Source organism: Orcinus orca, chromosome 4 (assembly GCF_937001465.1).
Source record: "Orcinus orca chromosome 4, mOrcOrc1.1, whole genome shotgun sequence".
Classification (NCBI taxonomy): Eukaryota; Metazoa; Chordata; class Mammalia; order Artiodactyla; family Delphinidae; genus Orcinus; species Orcinus orca.
In genome coordinates this window covers 31,664,316-31,688,148 of record NC_064562.1, presented here as the reverse complement: position 1 = coordinate 31,688,148, position 23,833 = coordinate 31,664,316, and the positions used below count along the sequence as shown (strand labels likewise).

Here is a 23,833-nt window from a genome sequence, read left to right as displayed (position 1 = left end):
TTCTTCTGCTTGCTAACTCGCCCTGCAGAGACTTGTCAGCCTCCATAATTATGTGAGCCACTTTCTTAAAATAAATAAAATACATATCTCTGTCTTGTTGGTTCTGTTTCTCTGGAGGACTCTGTTTTTCATATGACAAATTTCATATGTTGTGCAAAGAGAGGGTTATCTGGCTCCCCAGATGTTCTGGGCTCCAATAAGACGGTCCATGTTACAACTCCTGCTCCAGTTCTTCTTAGAGATTAAAGGAGCTCCCAAGGCCTGTGATCATGGGCATTGCTGAGGGCCACAGACTCCTGGCTTGGAGAACTCTAATACAGAGGCAAAGAGGTACCAGTGAATAAAAAAGTAACCCTGCCCTGAATTTTTACATGAAAGTTTTTATCTTTCTGATGGTATTAATTATACTTTTCTTTAGTCTTCCTCTCCCTACCCCATTAACAATACTTTTTAATATTTTAATTTGTTAATATTTTGTCCTTTTTTTTTTTTTTTTTTTTTTTTTTTTTGCGGTACGCGGGCCTCTCACTGTTGCGGCCTCTCCCGTTGTGGAGCACAGGCTCCAGACGCGCAGGCTCAGCGGCCACGGCTCACGGGCCCAGCTGCTCCGCGGCATGTGGGATCTTCCCAGACTGGGGCACGAACTCAGGTCCCCTGCATCGGCAGGCGGACTCTCAACCACTACGCCACCAGGGAAGCCCCCTGTCCATTTTTAATAATTATTTTTTTTCCTGCTTGTTTCTTTGGTGTCTGTCATTCATATGAGTCTTTCCTCTAATGACTAGTGACCCTTTGTGTTCATGTTTAAGTGTATTGCACAAAAGTTTATGTGCCTATGTATGTGCTGTCTGCTGGTGATGAATGAGCTTTATTTTAAATGTTATCATGGCTTCTCGTTTTTCTCAGAGAACACTTCTCTAATATTGCTTGATGTCTCATGTTTCAGTAAGCATACTTTCAAGTTATTTTGTTTTTTTACAATAAGGCTTTTTAAAGTGTTCAGAGGTTTACTCCTCTGGAAAGTAAATATCCAGTCTCTTACCATGGTTGGGATGGCCATCGATATGAGGAGAGGAGCTCAGATTCTGTGTTTTTTATACCAGCTTTTATTCATTTAAACTCCTTTCATCCCTGTCCCTCAGCCATCCATATATGTAATCAGTGCCTTCAATTCTTGGCCTTTCTAAGGGTTTTGTAACAAGCATTTGTCTGCTTCAAGTTATTTCCCTTCAGGTTGTAGAGAAATTTTTTAACTCTCATTACTCTTGTCCTCTCTTTAGTATTTTTGTTCTTGTTTTTTGCTGTTTAACCAAAGTCACTCATTTTATACCTTTTTTTTTTTTTTTTTTTTTTTGCGGTACACGGGCCTCTCACTGTTGTGGCCCCTCCTGTTGTGGAGCGCAGGCTCCGGACGTGCAGGCTCAGCGGCCATGGCTCACGGGCCTAGCCGCTCCGCGGCATGTGGGATCTTCCTGGACTGGGGCACGAACTCATGTCCCCTGCATCGGCAGGCAGACTCTCAACCACTGCGCCACCAGGGAAGCCCTATACCTTTTTTATTTTAAGAGTAGAACATAGTTTAGTGATTTTCTAGCCGACTAGAATAAAAAAAAAAATTGATATACATTTAATGTCAGTATCGATGGCTTGACTAAAAAAGAAAAAAGGTGGCAGCATGGAGTATATGTAGTCTATCTTGTCAATCTGTAGCTTGATTTTATTTGCTTTAGAGCATGGTAATATTTGGGAATTACTTTTAAAATTCAGATAAATTCATGTGCTGTACTCAAGACACTAAAATATGTTGTAGGAGATTATCAAATTTATAGAAAACTGTCAAGTTCACTTTAGGGAAGTTAAAGTTGTATCAAAATATTATAAATTAATATATAGCACTTTTATTGGTGCCCTTTTTCTCTATATTTGTTTGTTGATGGTGGGGAGGCATAGAATTAATTTAGTTGATGAAGTCTTGTTTTTCCCCCAACCCAAGTTTGGTGGACTTTTACCACCAAAAGCACATGTTTGAAAATTGATGTAACTCTGTTTATTTACTAGATTTCACTAATATATACTATCTCTGTTGTTGTTGTATGACTTAAGAGCATTAGTAAGCTAAGAGTATATTTTAGTAAAAATTGACTAATCAACAGTTATGGCCTTAGGAAGTGATAGTCAATTAAATACAGCTTAGAACAGGTATGAAATTATTGACTCAGTTGTGTTTTGAGTCCTTCCTCTCCAAAGTGCTGAAGTGTGTTTTAAAATTACTTAGCTGCATTAGTGGTTGGATTTGAGGCTTTTAACATGTTTTTCATCAATACCTCTGGGAAAAGAATAACCAAAACCTTTAAATGTATGGTGCATTTTGCATTGCTGTATAATTGTAAATACTATGATGAAATATTGAAATGATCATGAGAGACGATAACCATTAAGCTTTTCTTTCAACTGTTAAAACTCACTAAAGGTTATCTTGAGCTGTGGTTTGTGAAATTGTTTAGGCTAACACCTTCTTTAGTAATTGTCTCAGAAGTGCAGAAAATGCTTTAGGATAGCATGAATCTTCTTTGTAGTTTAGGTGACTTCCTTAAGGATTGTAGTCAGTGTTTTAGTATGGAGAAAACTTGTTGGCTTTGACTAGCAGCTGGGTTTATTAAAACAAATTAATTTCCTATTCTCATGGGTTTCAGCTTCTTTTTACCTGGGTTATTAATTCCTATCAGTATATCTTTATGTACCTGGTATGTGATATTTTATTAAATGTTAAATAGTTTATAATTAGGAATGGATTATAGGCAAATTAAAACTCTGATATCTTTAAGAATTGTGAGATTTTTAGAACTACCCAAAGCATAGGTAAGATTTGTATTTTCACTTCATTTCTCATTTAGTCTAATTTTTTTAACTGGTGAAAAAGTTTTATTCCAGGTGTTTATTAGATAGCTGTTACTACAAGTTAAATAATATGAGTTTATAGGTGATGTTTGAGAAAACAAGAATCCAGATGTATTAGCAGTCATAAATATGTTTCTGAGCTTTTGTAAGAAAAATTGGACTCTTCCAGTTCTATGTGTGTTTTCATGTCTAATTTGTTTTTAATTTAAAAGAAAAAAATTGTGACATACCAATTTAAGTTGAAGTCATAAAATTTTTAGATGGTAATGTTTTTATAGTAACTTTAACTAGTTTTTATACTAACTTTAACTAGTTTTCTATCTGACCTAAATCATGCTGTTAAAATCTTTGTGAAATTTAAAATCTTTGTGAAATTTAAATTTACATTATCAGTAAAAGTCAGTTTGTATACATAAATGAAAATAAAATCAAAGTGATGTTTACCTGTATACTTAAAACTTGAGTGTCTCTACTGTTACTGATGGTTTTCATGTGGGGTTTGAGTTTTGTATGACATAAAAATCCCCACCTGTTGCCGTTTTAAATCAGAGAAAATGGATTTGAGAAAAATAATACTAGTAGATACTTTTGAAAATAACATGTGTGATCTAAAGAATTATATATGGGGTAACCTCTTGCCTTTCTTCCTAATTTCTTTTTTTCTAGCGAGAAAAGTAACTATTTTCTTTTTACTAAATTTACTTTCCCTTTTGAGATTTTTCCCTCAAGTAAGTGATCTAAAGGAAAACTCAGTTTAAGGTCTTGCCCCCTCATACTCTGGTGCTGTATCAGATTTCCAGGTGGCTTGCTGAGAGTGCTCTGTTGGGCATAAGAGCTGAGGAGTGAGATTTTGCTTCTGTTCCTTGACTAGGGCATCCCTCTGTTACCATCCTTTCTGATTCCCTGCTGTCTATCAACAAAGGTCACAACTGTGTTTTCCTTATCCCCTCAAAGCCTCAACTATGTGTACATCTTTCTGTGATAATTTTCTGACTCCTCCAAGGGCATGCGTTACTGTGAGGCTGTTTTAGGTCCATCTACCATTAAATCTGTCTCTATCTACTCTTCCCGTGCATTACTAGGTTTAGGGCAACTCTTTGAGTCTTGGCATCTCCCTGTGCTCTGCCTCGGAAGTGAGGTGTGGAACCTTCTGGACCAGGATCAAAACACTTACCTGCGGTTTCTGCTTATTCCTCTTTTCTTCCTCCTATTTCTGAGAAGAGTGGAGGGTATGACACATCCTCTTCTCTCAGAGGTTTACTTCTTCATGGAGTTTGATTGCTTTCCTTTGTATTGTCTGTCTGTTTACTTCATTTTGCTGGAAAGAAAAGGATTTTAAATTAGATGGGTATTTCCATTTATCCTTGACTTGGTTTACCTTAGTGAAAGAAATAGAAGATCTCTATTTTGTTGTTTCAATATGCTGGCAATTGTGAATTTTGAGACTATATATTTTGGACTTATGAGCCACTAATTTCTAAATGTTTGAAAGTTGTTGAATCATAAAGTCACACATCTTTAAGAATTTTTTTAAGGGGGTATCGAGGGCCTAGAGATGTATAGTGATCTGTTTATGGACATATTCTGTTAGTGTCATAGTCAGTTTGAGAACATAGATCCCATGACTTCTTGTTCCTCAGCAACACATTGCTTTATCTTCTCACCTAGTCCTAGCCAATTACTACCCTCAAATGTTCTGACTGACTTTATATCTACTTTTCATTCTACTGTATATGTTCTGTTAGTATATTCTTGCTGACACTATTCATGAAATAGAACTCTATAACAAAATTATGGCAAACAGCCATTTCAGTCCTGAGGGCCACCTTGGGTTTTTCAAAACATGAAAGTAATAAATACTGGGGATAAAAAGGAGAAAGTAGCTGTGAAAGGATGAGGCTTAAAACTAAATCAGAATTTGGCATGACACAGAACAGTCTTCAGGGGTGAAATTACATGGAATTAAAAACTCTTCAAGGTGTTAGATTCAGAATATATGAATACTGCTTATGATAACAGTGGTAAGGTCCCCAGCACTGTCTTTTGTTTTGACCATTATAAAAGGACAAAAAAAGATTAGTTAAAGGATATTATGTAGGTGGAATAGAAGGGCTCTGCAGTTTTAAGGAACATAAAGATTATGTATATATGTCTAGTTCTTTAAAAAATACAGATATGCATGCATTGGCATTTCTCAAATCTAGCTACATTTCAATTCATGTGGGCCCAGCTTTATTGGATTAATGCGTATTTTATATCTGTTTTGAGATGAGGCTTAAAAAATTCATTTCTGTATATATTAATGGTTAATTTTCTTCTGAGGCTTTTTAAAGAAAATATTTATTTACTTTTTATTTTTGGCTGAGTCAGGTCTTAGTTGGGGCATCGGGGATCTTTCGACGCGGCACCCAGGCTCTTCGTTGGGGCACGCAGGCTCTTTGTTGCAGCACGTGGGCTTCTCTCTAGTTGTGTTGCGCGGGCTTGTCTGTAGCTGTGGTGCACAGGCTCCAGAGCATGTGGGCTCAGTAGTTGCAGCACGGGGCCTCTCTAGTTGTGGTGCTCGGGCTCCAGAGCACGTGGGGTCTGTAGTTGCCGCACACAGGCTCTCTAATTGTGGGGCGCAGGCTTACTTGCCCTGTGGCATGTGGGACCTTACTTGCCCTGCATCGGAAGATGGATTCTTAACCACCGGAACACCAGGGGGCTTTTTAATGGATAACTTATTCATAAAGAATATATTAATAATTTTATGCCATCTTTTGCTAATTCATATGCTAGTAAATTATAGTTTTTCAGCTTACAAGTAGTCTAGCCAAATTCACTGATCTCTCGTCTCTTTCTTAATCATTAATCAATTTTTGTAGAATGTGTGCTATTATTAAGTTTAGGGAGATACTTAATTCCGTCTTCCCCTCATTTGGGGTGATGCATCTCTTAAAGAAACAAAAACAAAACCTCTGTCCTTGGTCTTCTTTGCTGCTTTCCTTTCAAACTGTTTCAGTTAAATTAGTAGGATATAATGGTACAGAACTGAAAGGGCAAGATAAATATAGATAGGCTCATTTAGTTTATCTAGAATCAAATTGTTGCTAACTTGTTTAGCTTACTTTTTAATGTCAACTGTTTATGTGTTCATGGGGCTGCAGTGGGTAGGCAGCATGTTTAACAAAACTTTTCCATTAAGATTTTTTGAGACTTAATTAATTTCCATTAAATCAGTTTCAATTAAGTATGAAATTGATATGGGTGATGTTTTTCATAATTATTGTTTTAAAGAAATAACATACTGAGTGAAATTTGTTCAGCTATTTTCTGCTGTTTTTTAGGAGTGGCAGAATTCTATTCAGAAGAATGCAGGCCTTGCTTTTATTGAACTTGTCAACGAAGGAAGGTAATCTATTTTATATCCATGTATATTTTACTTTAAAATGTTATTGTATTTTTGCCATCGGAACTGATATTTTTGGTACTATATTGTTTTTGCAGTCAGTGATATAGTGAGCTTAGATATTAATTATTACAAATATTTCAATATTTAATCATTTTGTTCTCTTCATCGTTATGTGCTTAATGATAAAGTCAGTTCTTTGTTTTTCAGTAAGTAAACCTTTGGCAAAAGTATACTGATGATTCTATTAGCAGATATAAGGAAAACTGATACTTATTTGGGCTTCCTAGAAAATTCTATTATATTTGTAGAGCCAATAAATAGACTAATATGGTCTATATTATCTCTCCTATGTCATGGCCTGGGCATAAGGGAAGAAGAATTCAAGGAAAGAATAGTCAGTAGTAGGAAAGAAAAGTGAAGTACAGAGATAAAAAGAAAGATACAAGGAAAAAATAGATTTAAGAAAGTGAGAGAATTAAAGGGTAAGAATAAATTGAGGAAATGATGAGTGGACTACTTTGGGTCTGTTTCGTGTCAGTTGATGTTTTCTTTTTTAAAAAAATTTATTTATTTATTTATTTATTTTGGATGTGTTGGGTTTTTGTTGTGGCCCGCGGGCTTTCTCTAGTTGTGGTGAGCGGGGCTACTCTTCATTGCAGTGTGCAGGCTTCTCATTGCGGTGGCTCTTGTTGCAGAGCGAGGGGTCTAGGCGCGTGGGCTTCAGTAGTTGTGGCTCGCGGGCTCTAGAGCACAGGCTCAGTAGTTGTGGCATATGGGCTTTGCTCCGCGTGCATGTGGGATCTTCCTGGCCCAGGGCTCGAACCCGTGTCTCCTGCATTGGCAGGCGGATTCTTAACCACTGCGCTACCAGGGAAGCCTGTGGCAGTTGATTTTGGATTACTTGGACTGAAGACCCAGGGTATAGATTAAAAGGTGTGATTGGCTGCCATTGGAAATAGCATTCTGAACAAAATTATTGTTTAAGAATGTTTTTTATACTGTTCTGTCTAGAGTTGAGATTGACACCATCACTATAGGAATAATTTGAACTAGTAACTAGGAGTTTAACCTCTGTCTCGTTAATGTTGTAGAAGAGGGTACTGTTAACTTTACTTTATAGTAAATGCTACTAAAGTTATTTCACTCAGTAAATAATCATAGGTGCTCACTGGTGTTGACTGGTGTTGAATGGTGTTGAATACAAATAAATAAACCTGGTGTTGAATACAAATAAATAAACCTGCAACTAATGCCATATGGTAAATTCTGTGCTAGAAGTATTTACATATAGGTTATTAAGGTAGGAATGTGAAAAAAGAGAAAGACTACACAATTTAGTTCAGAAGAATTAGGCAGAACCTCCCCAGGGAAACATGATTCCTGAGATGTATTTTCAAGGATGAGTAAGGTTAGTAATGTAGACTTTGGAAAAGTGGGGATTATGGATAAATTGGAGGACATATGTGTGAAAAGCATTCTAAATAGAGGAAATAGAATATCTGAAGATACTGTGATGTGGGAAGGTGTGTATGTACGTGTGTGTGCATGTGTATGTGTGTGAATTGTTGGAATAGAATTGGTTATCTGGACCATAAAAGGTCTAATGTGGTGTATTTGGATTTTCATCTGAAGGCAATGGGAAGCCTTGAAAGGTCTTAAGAAAGTATTATTATGATACTTGGGTTTTGGAAGGATAACTAGCAGTGATGTTTAGGATGGGTTGAAGCAGAGGAGACCTAATTGAAATCAAGAACAATAACAAGTCTATTGCAGTGATCTATATGAGAAACAGAGCTAAATTGTAGTCTGGAGTCTGGAAAGTGTTGAGAAATCAATAAATATTTCTCAATGAGTGAATGACTAATAATTTAGTCTTACTTTTAGCAAAAATTTCAAAGTGCTTATTCATCAAAAAAATAACTCTTTGGCTGAATTTCAACACTGAGGTATTAGATACTTTTAAAGTTTATATATAGGAAAAGAGTTAGTGAGTGCTGTTGGTCGAATATGTATTTGTTCTACTTAATGCAAAACACTGATTAACACCAGTTCTTTTTTTTAAGAGAAGTGGTTATAAAAGTCTATTTTGCAAATGAAGCAACTGACAAAGGATTAATCTCCAAAATTTACAAGCAGCTCATGCAGCTCGATATCAAAAAAACAAACAATCCAATCCAAAAATGGGCAGAAGACCTAAATAGACATTTCTGCAAAGAAGATGTACAGATTGCAAACAAACACATGAAAGAATGCTCAACATCATTAATCATTAGAGAAATGCAAATCGGAACTACAATGAGGTATCACCTCATACCAGTCAGAATGGCCATCATCAAAAAATCTACAAACAATAAATGCTGGAGAGGGTGTGGAGAAAAGGGAACACTCATACACTGTTGGTGGGAATGTAAATTGATGCAGCCACTATGGAGAACAGTATGGAGGTTCCTTAAAAAACTACAAATAGAACTACCATATGACCGAGCAATCCCACTACTGGGCATATACCCTGAGAAAACCATAATTCAAAAAGAGTCATGTACCACAATGTTCATTGCAGCTCTATTTACAATAGCCAGGACATGGAAGCAACCTAAGTGTCCATCAACCGATGAATGGATAAAGAAGATGTGGCACATATATACAATGGAATATTACTGAGACATAAAAGGAAACGAAATTGAGTTATTTGTAGTGAGGTGGATGGACCTAGAGTCTGTCCTACAGAGTGAAGTAAGTCAGAAAGAGTAAAACAAATACCGTATGCTAACACATATATGTGGAATCTAAAAAAAAAAAAGGTCATGAAGAACCTGGGGCAAGACGGGAATAAAGACGCAGACTTACTAGAGAATGGACTTGAGGACACGGGGAGGGGGAAGGGTAAGCTGGGACAAAGTGAGAGTGTGGTAGTGTATATATTGACAAATGTTAAAAAATGTTAAATAGATAGCTAGTGGGAAGCAGTCGCATAGCACAGGGAGATCAGCTCCATGCTTTGTGACCAGGTAGAAGGGTGGGATAGGGAGGGTTTGAGGGAGGGAGACGTAAGAGGGAAGAGATATGGGGATATATGTATATGTATAACTGATTCACTTTGTTATAAGGCAGAAACTAACACACCACTGTAAAGCAATTATACTCCAATAAAAATGTTAAAAACAAAATAATATAAAATAAACAAACAAATGAATTTATAAGCTGAAAAAAAAAGTCTATTTTGTTTAGGTTCTACTAAGTCTAAATGCCCTCCGTTATGCAAGTTAGTGTTACATTTAGTAGATAAGGCAACATACTTTTGTGATTAATAGTTTTAGCTTTGAAGTTAGCCTTGGGTTCAAGTTTCAGCTTTGATATATGGGGAGTACTTTTACCTCTGTGAGCATCCGTTTCCTCATCTATTCATTCAACCAATATTTATTATGCACTGACTGTGTACCATGACTTGTCCTTGATTCTGGGGATACAGCAATAAACAAAACAGATAAAGATTCTTTTTTTTGTAGATCTTACATTTGAACAGTCATTGGCAGACTATGAACAATAAACAAAATAAGTAATGGATTATATATGAAAGGTGGTAAGTTGTTTGGAAAAAGATAATGTGAAGCAGGTTGAGGGAAATGGTGAATTTTAAAGGAAATATAAAGGTTTGATACCTTTATAGAGTAGTTTAAATAGAGTGGTTATATTACAGATCACTGAGCAATTGACATGTAAGCAAGCACTTGAATGATGTGAAGGAGTTAAACATAGGGGCATGTAGGGGAAAAGCGTTCCAGTCCTAGGGAACAGCCAGTAAACGGATGAAAGCTTCCCTGGCATATTTGAGGAATGAGGCTAGTATAGCAAGAACAAGTGATCATAGTGGAGAGAAGTAAGAAATGAGGTCAGAGACATAGGGCAAGATTTGTGTAGAGCCTTTGCAATTCATTCTGCAGGAGATAACAATCATTGCAGGATTTTGAGTAGAGGAGGGAGACAATCTGCCTTATGTTTAAAAGGCTGATTTATGTAAGAATTTAAGGATAGAAGCAAAGAGATCAACTAGGACACTACTGTAGTAACTCTAGTTAAACATGATGGTGTTGTGGACTAGGACAGCAGCAGTAGAGGAGGTAAGAAGTAGTAGGATTATGAATATATTTTGAAGGTAGAGTTGATAGGATTTACTAATGGATTGGATGTGGATTGTGAGACAGAGCTAGGAGTCAAGTATTACTCTGAAGATTTTTGGCTTCTGCAGCTGAAAAGATGGTGTTTCTATCAACCAGATGGAAAAGGCTGTGGATAAAACTGTTGTTGGGGAAGATCAGGAATTCAGTTTTGGAAATACTGATTTTTATATCTCTAGTAGACATCCAGGTAGAGGCAGTTGTTAATTATTTCTCCAGACTAGAGATCTAAACTTGAGTGTTATAAGAATATAGATGATATTTAATGCCTTGAGATTAGACGAAATCATTAAGGTGGTAGGGTGATGACTGAGATTTGACCACGGGCTCAGAAGTTGTTTCTGACTTGGTCAGGAGTAGTTTGGGGAGAGTGGTGTGGAAAAAAGCCTTTGCAGTGAATTTAGAAAAGAATAAGAGAAGAGGAATTATAGAATGTGTATAAACAGTTCTTTAGAGGAATTTTGCTACAAAGGGGAGCAAAAATAAAATGGAGTGGGGGGAATAGAGTCAAGGGAAGTAGGGTTTTTAAAAAATGAGAACAAGAGAACAGTTTCATGGTAAGGAGTGGGGAAATTAATGTAGAAGAGATAGGTGAGAATTTCTGGAGTGATGTTTTTAAGTTGATTTGAGAGTGGGTGAATTTGTATGCAAATGGGGGTTTGGCTTTAAAGTAGAGCATGGATGGGTCGTTTACAGTAACTTGGGAAGGCATTTTATGTAGTTACAGAGTCTGGGAGGTAAATATGGAAGTAGAGTTAGAGTTGGGTTTCAGTGGGTTTAGGTTTTTGCCAAGTATGGGGGAGAGAAGGCCAAGGGAGCCTCTTTGTGCTAGAGAGTGATTGTAATCATTGACCACAGGATTATGATTATTAAGCTAGGTAAAGAGGAGAGTGACTGTAAAGAAAACGATAGGATGGATGGATTGGAGCTCTAAGGACTGTTAGAGTTGTGATAGTAATAGAATGAGTGAGCTATAAACATGAGAGGTAATAGTTTAGAGAGTGGGACGAGTAGAACCAAGGCCATTCAGTTATTGGAAATGATGAGGTCTGGCATATGACTGTGCAATAAATGGCTGAGGTAGGGTGGAAGACAAGCTCGGAGAAGGAGAGGAGTTCAGGGAACTGTCAGACCAGGATCTCAGTCAGCTTGGAATCTCATGTTTGTAGACTGTATCGCTTACCATCCCTCATCAGTGGTGTCTCTACATACCCCCAAGTAATTTCCATTTATTTCTCATTGCTTTTAGTTTTTGGATCACTGTCACTTTCTCCAACACTGTTCTTATAATAATTCCTGGTGCTTTTACCCATATTGTGGCATGTATCAGTATTTTGTTCCTTTTTACTGATTAATAGTATTCCATTGTACAGATATACCACATTTTGTTTATCCCTTCAGCAGTCAGTGAATGTTTGGATTGCTTTCTGTTTTTGGCTATTATAAACAATGCTTCTATGTGTGTTTGTGTACAAGGCTTTGTGTGGACATATGTTTTCATTTCTCTTGGGTAGATACCTAGGAGTACAATTGCTTGGTGGAATGGGAAGTCTGTGTTTAATTTTTTAAGAAACTGCCAAGCTATTTTCCTAGTTAGCCTAGTAGGTATCTTACCCTGGTTTTTGTTTTCATTTCCCTAATGGCTAATCCTGTTGAGTATTTTTTCAGGTGCCTTCTTTGGGAAAATGTCTGTGTACATCTTTTGCCCATTTAAAAATTTCATTCACTGTATGAGTTCTGACTTTTAAACAGTAATTTATATTTATATCTTTTTTTATATCTTTTATATCTTATATTTATATCTTATATTTATATCTTTTCTCATATACATGATTTGCAAACATTTTCTCTCAGTCTGTGACTTGTTCTTTCATTTTCATTGAAGAGCAAGTTTTTAATTTTGATAAAGTACAATTTACCTATTTTTTTCTTCTATGGATTATGACTTGTTGGCAAATTCAAGAAATCTTAGGTCAAAACAAGTACTAGGGTTTTCTTTCTTTTTTTTTTTCTAGAAATATTTTTTCATCCCTAGAAATTTTGTAGTTTTAGCCCCTACATTTAGGTCTGTGATTCATTTTGAGTTAATATTTTTGTATGGTGTGAGATAAAAGTTTAGCTGTTTTGGATCTTCTACATAGATAGTCATGTCATCTCTGAGCAGAGATATTCTTAGGTGTTCCTTACCAATCTGTATACCTTTTATTTCCTTTTCTTGTCTTCTTGCTTTAGCTAGGATTTCTGGTATGATGTTGAAAAGGAGTGGTCAGAGGGGTATCCTTGCCTTATACTGATCTTAATGGGAAAGTTTCTAGTATCTCACCATTAAGTATGGTGTTAGCTTTTGGATTTTTCTGTAGATATTCTTTGTCAAGTTGAGGAAGTTTCCTTCTATTCTTAGTTTACTGAGAGATTTTATCATGAATGGGCATTGGATTTTATCAAGTGCTTTTTTGGTATCTGTTGAAATATCATGTGATTTTTCTTTTTAGCTTATTTATGTATGATGGAGTACATTAATTGACTTTGGAATGTTGAACCGACTCTGCATACCTGGGTTAATTCCTGCTTGGTCGTGGTATATAGTTCTTTTTATAGTTGTTGGATTTGGTTTTATTTGTTGAGTTTTAGAAGTTACTTGCTTGGGCTTAATTTGCAGAATTTGTCTCTCTTGTGGTAAGGTGTTCTTAATATTGTTGCTAAGCTGTTTTAGAATTCTTCTTCATATATTTTTTTTTTTTTTGGTCTGGCTTTTAAAGGGTCACCCCTTTTTTTCCATAGCTTTGAGGTCAGTGAATGATTGATCGGAAGTCTTTCTGAAACCTTTGACCGTGTATGGCTGGTAAATCTGCATTTGGTTTTGATGGACACATTTAAATTTGAAGTAGTTTTCATCCTCTAGCTTTTACTTCTTGTTGATCTTTTTCGAGTCTGCCCTGTATCTGCTCAGGGACCCAGATAGCCATGTGTGAAATTCTTATTAAGCTAGTTTATTTCCAGGATCTCCCTCTCTAATTTCTGGTTTGTTCTCTGGTCTCCTGCTCACCCTAACTTCAAATGTAATCTCACTCTAGGAGAGCTATAGGTCTTTCCAGTTTTCGGCTTGGCATGCATTTTCTTCATTTTCTGTCTTCTCTTTCAAATCAAGTCATCCATCTCTGGCAGTGAAGTTGCTGGTTTCCATAAGCAGCCAGAGACCGATGGAACTACCACACCTATGGTGTCTGGGCGGGGAATTGCCAGAAAAGATTGCCACAGACTTCGTTTGTTCTTATTAGTGTTTAGCACATTTTTGTGAATAAAATTATTATGGATGTTGTTGTTTGCTTTTGGTCAGTTTTCAGAACACTGAAATGATTGTTATTCTTCAGTTCTATACTTGTTTTTCTGGGAAAGGATTTGTTGGACTCTTTATTTCACCATAGCTGGAAGATCTACCCCCAGATCTTTACATGTCTGATTCATTATGATTTAAGGCCCAGTTCAGATGTCACCTTGTCAGAGAAGTCTTCCCTGAAACCTGTTGCCCAGGTTATTTTTACCTCATTTCTTAAAATTTTTCTTAAAATTTCTTAAATTTCTTAAAATTTTTTCCCCATATCTTTTATTCTTTCCCCATGTTTTGTCTTTATTGTCTGTCTCCTCCTGTACAGTATATGTTTAGTGAGGGCAGTCCCTCTGTCTCTCGCTTATTGTTATATCCCTGGCTCCTAGAGAAGTGCCTTGCAAAACCAGTAGATATTTGTGTTTAATTGATAAGATACTTTCAGCTTAAGTATATTGTTTTTATAGTTTTTATTTCAATTATTTATATTTTTCATGTAAATAACATACTTTCTTAAACAGAAATTTGCTTTATACAGATAATCTTGACAATAGTCAAGTGATATTTCTTTGAAGATTATTACCAAGAGAAAAGAAAATACATATACATATAATAAATATTTTACATTAAAACTTTTCTCTGTCTTGTGAAGAAATAAATTTTATGTTCTTAAATATTTTATCCAGAACAGCTGATTCTTATTATTTCTTATTGGAGAAAGAATTATTTGAATAATTTATTTGTTTTTATATCACATGTAATTGTAGGTTTTGTAATAACTTTTTCCTGATTTCTTACCTATGTTTATCTTACTCTGTTTGGATTTGTTTGCCTCCTGTCATTAGAAACTGTCTTCTTTACCTTAGTGCTTAGCCTATAGAAAGTACTTCAGCCTTTGTCTTTTAAGCAGATGTTACAAAGAAACTGTGGTATAAAGAGAACTAACATTCTTTAGTGAAATAGTGGAGGTAATATCTGAAATTTTTATTCTCTCTTTCTTTAGAGAGTAGAATATATTTTAAAGGGACAATTTAGAGATTTATTTTTCTGAAATCAGTAGGTTGGACTTTCCTTTTATAAATATTTAATACATTAAGGTTAAATGAGTTTACTTAGCAATGGATGTATTTGTGTAGCAGTGTTCAACTACTGGACTTAATCCCAGGGGCAGGAAGAATAAGTAATAAGGGTTTTCTTTTCACTGCGGAGACCAACCGTTTTTTTTCTTTTTATGTAAGTCTGACCTGACTTGACCCCATTTATAGAGTAGCTGCCATAAATTTGGTCCTTGATTAATGTTTTATTAGTGTAAATAACATGTAGACCTTTACAGACTGAGAGAGACTACAGCATAGGGTTTATCAGATTTGATGGGTATCATTAGCAAATCAATTAACTTAGGTCAGACATAAGTAATTGTTGTCTGGTAGAAATGTTTCTCTTAACTTACCTGTTTAATTGATTAGATACTTCCTCTGTAAATACATTGTTTTGATACTTTTGAGATGAATTATTTGTATTTTTCTTGTAAACAACATTCCATTTTAAACAGATTTTTTATAGAAATAAAATAACCAGTAATCACTGACATAATCAAGTTATGTTTCTTTGGCAATTTTTACCAAAACAAGACAAAGTAATATATGTAAACATTAATAAAAGATATAAGTTTAAAAAAATTAAATTTCCACATTTTATGAGTAGTAACATTGTTATTTCTGGATCATAATTTTTGTTTATGGATATTTTGTGATATATTGAATCATCATCATCAATTGACTTTTCAGATATGCAAATACTTGATCTAAAAGTGTTATTTGTTCTGAAAGACACAGGTTTCTTTAAACAGTTTTAAATTCTTTAAAGAATATTAAAGCATTCTTTCAGAATGTTCTGTGATGCTGTGGCACCACGTTAATAGGGAATAGGAAAATGTGTTCTAAGTTCAGGCGTGGTAGGTAACATTATTATGTATATAGGGCTTCGGTTGATTTATTTGTGTACTCAATTTCATTTTATGTTAGTTGCTTTTTCTTTCACCTTAAGGTATATTTAATTGAAAAATGAATTTAATTAAACTAATTCCAGTAGAACTGTTGCTTATATATTTAAATTAAAGTCTTTATCAGTGAACCTTAAAAGTCTTTTCTCATTTGGATAAAGGGGTTTAGATTTCATATTTTGCCTTTCTTGTTATTCCTATTATCCCTTAATGGTTTTATTGATCTCTCTTCTAAAAATTTTAGTATCTCAATTTGGGTGTTAATTTTGCCAGCAGAAATTGATCCAGCTGCTAGGTAGCCTTCTTTCTTCCTGCCAGCCTGCCTGCCATCCATCCAACAAATATTTTTTCGAGTATTTTAAGCCCCTGATGTTGTTCTCGGCAGTTTTGATCAAGGTAGCTGCTCTGTGAGCATTGCTAAGTCTTATAACTTCACTTGTTTGACTTGTGTTAGAAGGAACAATGTAATGGATAAATATTGATCATCTTGCACATTTTATATATTTAGGTGGTCCTGTTTTTGTTTTTATACTCTGAGATTCTGAAAAATCAGTGCAGATTCCCTATAAGTAAAATTTTTATAGCTTAAAATGTCAAGGGATCCTGTCTTTGTTAAGCACATTTTTAATTTGTCTCCTCATTTATAAAGTTGAAAAGAGACATGATTCCATTGGCCAATCAAAGCTTTAAAATTTTTGACAGTAAAAATCAGGAAAGTAGTAGACTGTGGAACCTAGTTTAAAGGAATAGTATCTGTTAAAATTTTTAAGATATAAATTCTCATTTTGAATTATAATACTTTAAATAGATAAGTGATTATAAAATGACCTATATTTAAAGTATTGGGTTTTGTTTATTAAAAATACATTTTGAGAACTTCTATAGCCTCCTAGGATTTTACTCTTAAATTTCTTCCTAGGACTCTTCCCTTTTTGCCAGACTTGAAAAGCACAGAAAGGGTAGATTATCCCATATACTGTTGGACACATTGCTTAATTATCCCCTGGGGATGGTCAGTATCTGCTTATTACAGCAATAATTCAGACTTGTATACAAATATGTAAATAGCCTCATAAAAGACATAATGTTTCTAGTACTAATACACTTGTCTGTCTCTTCAGAATTCAACTTCTTAGATTGCAGTTGTGCTTTCTGAACATTTATTTAGTAGCTCCAGCATTTTCTTTCACTCCAAGAGTCATAGATTCCTAATAAATACCTATTGAATAAGTTAGTAGAAGACTGAATGGAAGGGAAGGCGAAGAGGGAGAAGGGAGGGAGGGAGAGAGGGCAAAAACACATTTCATTTTATTCTGACCCACTTGGCTATTATTTGGGTTATAGTTTGGTAAAAGACCAAGGTATTTGTTGCACTTATGTAAACAGTGTAGCTAAGATACATTACTATCTGAGCCAACCAAAGATATACTCTAAATCAAAGTAATCTCTTGGAAACTCGGGAGTGTTTCTTAAAGAGTCATATGCTTTCCAGTTAAATTTTTAAATTATGTGTGTAGTAAGATTCCAATTAAATATTATGAACAGTTGTTTGGATATGGTCTTATTTTTGGGGTAGAGTAAGAGGTGATTGTTTCAAAGATTTGTTGAGAGGAGGCTTTCATCTCTGTTTACTCTGGATTGAATTGATGTAGAAATTTGTGTGGAGTGTTTAGAAAGAGGTATGTGCTGTTCTTTCCTCTTGAAGATTAGGTTATTTAAATTACTGTTTATTATTTTTGAAAGTTTAATGGCTTATTAAAGAGGACTAGAATTTTCTCCCCTTAATTAGGATACACACATTTTTCTTATTTCATTTCTTCATGTGTTTAGGTTTAAAACAGTCATATGGTCAAATTATTTTTCACTTTTAATTTTCCAGCTTGATCTCAGTTTTCTGTGGTTACTTTTTAGGCTTGCTTTGTTGTGATCAATGTGAAATAATGGTGGTGCATTTAAATTATGTTTTTCACTCCCTAAAAATGCTAAATTGCACTAGGTTTAAGGGCTTTATGTGTTTGGCATTGCAGTTGACCATTCTCAGCAAGGATAAGTATATAATTTTCAGAAAATGTGGTTAGGATTCAGAATGCCTGTAGAATATGCTTGTGTTTGTATAGAAGTTTCATAACCTTATGCATCATTAAAAACTACAAGGGTTTATATATAAATGGAATCATTTACTATATTAAATGAAAATGAGTATAGAAAAAGAGAGGCAAATGAGGGGTGGGAGAAAAAGGAAAGACAGCTAAACTTTGAGAAGAATTAAATGAAAATAAGATGAAGACAGAGTCAGTTCACTTCATTCATTTAGAAAGTATTTAGGAATGCCTGCTATATGCTGTTCTGGGGGTTCAGCAGTGGATACAGTAGACATTCCCACTCTCTTATAGTATATTTTAATTGGCATAGGTAGACGATAAAGAAATTAAAAACTTCATATTAGGTCAGAAAGTGATAAGTGCAATGAGAAGGTTAAAACATTCAAATTAAAGAGAATAGGTACAGTGTGGGGCAAGGGATGTTGCAATTTTTTTTTTCTTTTAGTTTTCAAATTTTAGTTTTATTTAAAATTCTGGTCATAAAAGTTTCCTATTAAGTTTTTTAAACAATATTTAACTTAGGAAGTGAAAAGTCTTCTGTTTTCCCTATACTATAGTTGGTTATTATATATTCTTGCAGAACTTCTTCCACATGTTAGGATTTTTCTTTTGTTTTCCTTTGTTGTTTTTTTTTTAACATCTTTATTGGAGTATAATTGCTTTACAATAGTGTGTTAGTTTCTGCTTTATAACAAAGTGAATCAGCTATATGTATACATATATCCCCATATCCCCTCCCTATTGTGTCTCCCTCCCACCCCTCTAGGTGGTCACAAAGCACCGAGCTGATCTCCCTGTGCTACACGGCTCCTTCCCACTAGCTACCTGCTTTACATTTGGTAGTGTATGTATGTCCATGCCGCTCTCTCACTTCGTCCCAGCTTACCCTTGCCTCCCCCCGTGTCCTCAAGTCCATTCTCTACGTCTGTATCTCTATTCCTGTCCTGCACCTAGGGTTTTCAGAACCATTTTTTTTTTTTTTAGATTCCATATATATGTGTTAGCATATGGTATTTGTTTTTCTCTTTCTGACTTACTTCACTCTGTATGACAGACTCTAGGTCCATCCACCTCACTACAAATAACTCAATTTCATTTCTTTTTGCAGCTCAGTAATACTCCATTGTATATATGTGCCACATCTTCTTTATCCATACATCTGTCGATGGACACTTAGGTTGCTTCCATGTCCTGGCTATTGGAAAGAGCTGCAATGAACATTGTGGTACATGACTCTTTTTGAATTATGGTTTCCTCAGGGTATATACCCAGTAGTGGGATTGCTGGGTCGTATGGTAGTTCTATTCTTAGTTTTTTAAGGAACCTCCATACTGTTCTCCATAGTGGCTGTATCAATTTACATTCCCACCAACAGTGCAAGAGGGTTCCCTTTTCTCCACACCCTCTCTAGCATTTATTGTTTGTAGATTTTTTGATGATGGCCATTCTAACCGGTGTGAAAGGAAACCTTATTGTAGTTTTGATGTGCATTTCTCTAATGATTAATGATGTTGAGCATCCTTCCATGTGTTTGTTGGCAATCTGTATATCTTCTTTGGAGAAATGTCTCTTTATGTCTTCTGCCCATTTTTGGATTGGGTTGTTTTTGTGGTATTGAGTTGCATGAGATGCTTGTAAATTTTGGAGATTATTTCTGTGTCAGTTGCTTCATTTGCAAATATTTTCTCCCATACTGAGGGTTGTCTTTTCATCTTGTTGATGGTTTCCTTTGCTGTGCAAAAGCTTTTAGTTTCATTCAGTCCCATTTGTTTATTTTTGTTTTTATTTCCATTTCTCTAGGAGGTGGGTCATAAAGGATCTTACTGTGATCTATGTCATAGTGTTCTTCCTATGTTTACCTCGAAGAGTTTTATAGTGTCTGGCCTTACATTTAGGTCTTTAATCCATTTTGAGTTTATTTTTGGCTATGGTGTTAGGGAGTGTTCTAATTTTATTCTTTTACATGTAGCTGTCCAGTTTTACCAGCAACACTTATTGAAGAGGCTGTCCTTTCTCCACTGTACATTCCTGCCTCCTTTATCAAAGATAAGTGACCGTATGTCCGTGGGTTTATCTCTGGGCTTTCTATCCTGTTCCATTGATCTATGTTTCTGTTTTTGTGCCAGTACCATACTGTCTTGATTACTCTATCTTTGTAGTGTAGTTTGAAGTCAGGGAGCCTGATTTCTCCAGCTCCAGTTTTCTTTCTCAAGATTGCTTTGACTATTCAGGGTCTTTTGTGTTTCCATACAAATTGTGAAATTTTTTGTTCTAGTTCTGTGAAAAATGCCAGTGGTAGTTTGATAGGGATTGCATTGAATCTGTAGATTGCTTTGGGTAGTAGAGCCATTTTCACAATGTTGATTCTTCCAATCCAAGAACATGGTATATCTCTCCACCTGTTAGAATCATCTTTAATTTCTTTCATCAGTGTCTTATAGTTTTATGCATACAGGTCTTTTGTCTCCCTAGGTAGGTTTATTCCTAAGTATTTTATTCTTTTTGTTGCAGTGGTAAATGGGAGTGTTTCCTTAATTTCTCTTTCAGATTTTTCATCATTGGTGTATAGGAATGCAAGAGATTTTTGTGCATTAATTTTGTATACTACTACTTTACCAAATTCATTGATTGATTAGCTCTAGTAGTTTTTTGGTAGCATCTTTAGGATTCTCTGTGTATAGTATCATGTTAACTGCACACAGTAACAGTTTTACTTCTTCTTTTCTGACATGGATTCTTTTTATGTCTTTTTCTTCTCTGATTGCTGTGGCTAAAACTTCCAAAACTATGTTGGAGAATAGTGGTGAGGGTGGGCAACGTTGTCTTGTTCCTGATCTTAGTGGAAATGGTTTCAGTTTTTCACCATTGAGAACGATATTGGCTGTTTGTTTGTCATATTTGGCCTTTATTATGTTGAGGTAAGTTCCCTCTATGCGGGTTATTTTTAATCATAAATGGGCGTTGAATTTTGTCAAAAGTTTTTTCTGCATCTGTTGAGATGATCATATGGTTTTTCTCCTTCAGTTTGTTTATATGGTTTATCACATTGATTTTCGTATGTTGAGGAATCCTTGAATTCCTGGGATAAACCCCACTTGATCATGGTGTATGATCCTTTTAATGTTCTGTTGGATTTTGTTTGCTAGTATGTTGTTGAGGATTTTTGCATCTAAGTTCGTCAGTGATATTGGCCTGTAGTTTTCTTTTTTTCTGACATCCTTGTCTGGTTTGGTATCAGGGTCATGGTGGCCTCATAGAATGAGTTTGGGAGTGTTCCTTCCTCTGCTGTGTTTTGGAAGAGTTTGAGAAGCATAGGTGTTAGCTCTTCTCTAAATGTTTGATAGAGTTCGCCTGTGAAGCCATCTGGTCCTGGGCTTTTGTTTGTTGGAAGATTTTTAATCACAGTTTCAATTTCAGTGCTTGTGATTGGTCTGTTTATATTTTCTATTTCTCCCTGGTTCACTCTCAGAAGGTTGTGCTTTTCTAAGAGTTTTCCATTTCTTCCAGATTGTCCATTTTATTGGCATATAGTTGCTTGTAGTAATCTCTCATGATCCTTTGTATTTCTGCTGTGTCTGTTGCTATTTCTCCTTTTCCATTTTTTTTTTTTTTTTAGCGGTACGCGGGCCTCTCACTTTTGTGGCCTCTCCCGTTGCGGAGCACAGGCTCCGGACGCGCAGGTTCAGCGGCCATGGCTCACGGGCGCAGCCGCTCCGTGGCATGTGGGATCTTCCTGGACCGGGGCACGAACCCGTGTCCCCTGCATCGGCAAGCGGACTGTCAACCACTGCACCACCAGGGAAGCCCTCTCCTTTTTCATTTTTAATTCTATTGATTTGAGTCTTCTCCCTGTGTTTCTTGATAAGTCTTGCTGATGGCTTTCTTTTGTTTTTTCAGTATCTTTATTGGAGTATAATTGCTTTACAGTGGTTTTTTAGTTTCTGCTTTATAACAAAGTGAATTAGCTATACATATATGTATATCCCCATATCTCCTCTCTCTTGCTTCTCCCTCCTACCCTCCCTATCCCACCCCTCTAGGTGGTCACAAAATACCGAGCTGGCATTCCTGTGCTATGTGGCTGCTTTCCACTAGCTATTTATTTTACCTTTGGTAGTGTATATATGTCCATGCCACTCTCTTACTTCATCCCAGCTTACGCGTAACCCTCCCTGTGTCCTCAGGTCCGTTCTCTATGTCTGCGTCTTTATTCCTGTCCTGCCCCTAGGTTCTTCAGGTCCATTTTTTTTTCGATTCCATATACATGTGTTAGCATACGGAGTTTGTTTTTCTCTTTCTGACTTACTTCACTCGGTGTGACAGACTCTAGGTCCATCCACCTCACTACAAATAACTCAGTATCGTTTCTTTTTATGGCTCAGTAATATTCCATTGTATATATGTGCCACATCTTCTTTATCCATTCGTCAATGGACAGTTAGGTTGCTTCCATGTTCTGGCGATTGTAAATAGTGCTGCAGTGATGGCTGATGGTTTGTCAATTTTGTTTATGTTCTGAAAGAACCAGCTTTTAGTTTTATTGATCTTTGCTGTCATTTCCTTCATTTCTTTTTCATTTATTTCTGATCTGATATTTCTGATTTCTTTCCTACTGCTATCTTCGAATTTTTTTTGTTCTTCTTTCTCTAATTGCTTCAGGTGTAAGGTTAGGTTGTTTATTTGAGATGTTTCTTGTTTCTTGAAGTAGCTTGTATTGCTATAAACTTCCATCTTAGAAGTGCTTTTGCTGCATCCCATAGGTTTTGGGTTGTCGTGTTTTCATTGTCATTATTTCTAGGTATTTTTTGATTTACTCTGATTTCTTTAGTGATCTCTTGGTTGTTTTGTAGTGTATTGTTACCCTCCATGTATTTGTATTTTTTACAGATGTTTTCATATAATTGCTATCTAGTCTCATAGCGTTGTGGTTGGAAAATATACTTGATACGATATCAATTTTCTTAAATTTACCAAGGCTTGATTTGTGACCCAAGATATGGTCTATCCTGGAGAATGTTCCAAGAACACTTGAGAAGAAAGTGTATTCTATTGCTTTTGGATAGAATGTCTTATAAATATCAATTAAGTCCATCTTGTTTAATGTGTCATTTAAAGCTTCTGTTTCCTTATTTATTTTCATTTTGGATGATCTGTCCATTGGTGAAAGTGGGGTGTTAAAGTCCCCTCCTATGATTGTGTTACTGTCGATTTCCCTTTTTATAGCTGTTAGTATTTGCCTTATGTATTGAGGTGCTCCTATGTTGGGTGCAAAATATTTATAATTGTTATATCTTCTTCCTGGATTGGTCCCTTGATCATTATGTAGTGTCCTTCTTTGTCTCTTATGATAGTCTTTCTTTTAAAGTCTATTTTGTCTGATATGAGAAGTGCTACTCCAGCTTTCTTTTGATTTACATTTGCATGGAATATCTTTTTCCACCCCCTTACTTTCCGTCTGTATGTGTCCCTAGGTCTGAAGTGGGTCTCTTGTAGACAGCCTATATACGGGTCTTGTTTTTGTATTCATTCAGCCAGTCTGTGTCTTTTGGTTGGAGCATTTAAACCATTTACATGTAAGGTAATTATCGATATGTATGATCCTATTACCATTTTCTTACTTGATTTGGGTTTGTTATTGTAGGTCTTTTCCTTCTCTTGTGTTTCCTGCCTAGAGAAGTTCGTTTAGCATTTGTTGTAAAGCTGGTTTGGTAGTGCGGAATTCTCTTAGCTTTTGCTTGTCTGTAAAGGTTTTAATTTCTCTGTCAAATCTGTATGAGATCCTTGCTGGGTCGAGTAAACTTGGTTGTAGGTTTTTCCCTCTCATCACTTTAAATATGTCCTGCCACACCCTTCTGCCTTGCAAAGTTTTTGCTGAAAGATCAGCTCTTAACCTTCTGGGGATTTCCTTGTATGTTATTTGTTGCTTTTCCCTTGCTGCTT

General features: G+C 35.7%; 1 protein-coding gene across 3 annotated transcripts in view; it reads left to right on the top strand.

Moving 5' to 3' along the window:
* Nucleotides 1-23,833, top strand: part of LRBA (LPS responsive beige-like anchor protein) — a 728,899-nt gene that overhangs the window by 231,690 nt on the left and 473,376 nt on the right. For all 3 annotated transcript variants that reach the window (XM_033402948.2, XM_033402953.2, XM_012535502.3), the window contains exon 35: nt 6,225-6,289. In XM_033402948.2, the coding sequence (XP_033258839.1) occupies nt 6,225-6,289 (65 nt within the window). The remainder of the gene's footprint in view (nt 1-6,224; nt 6,290-23,833) is intronic.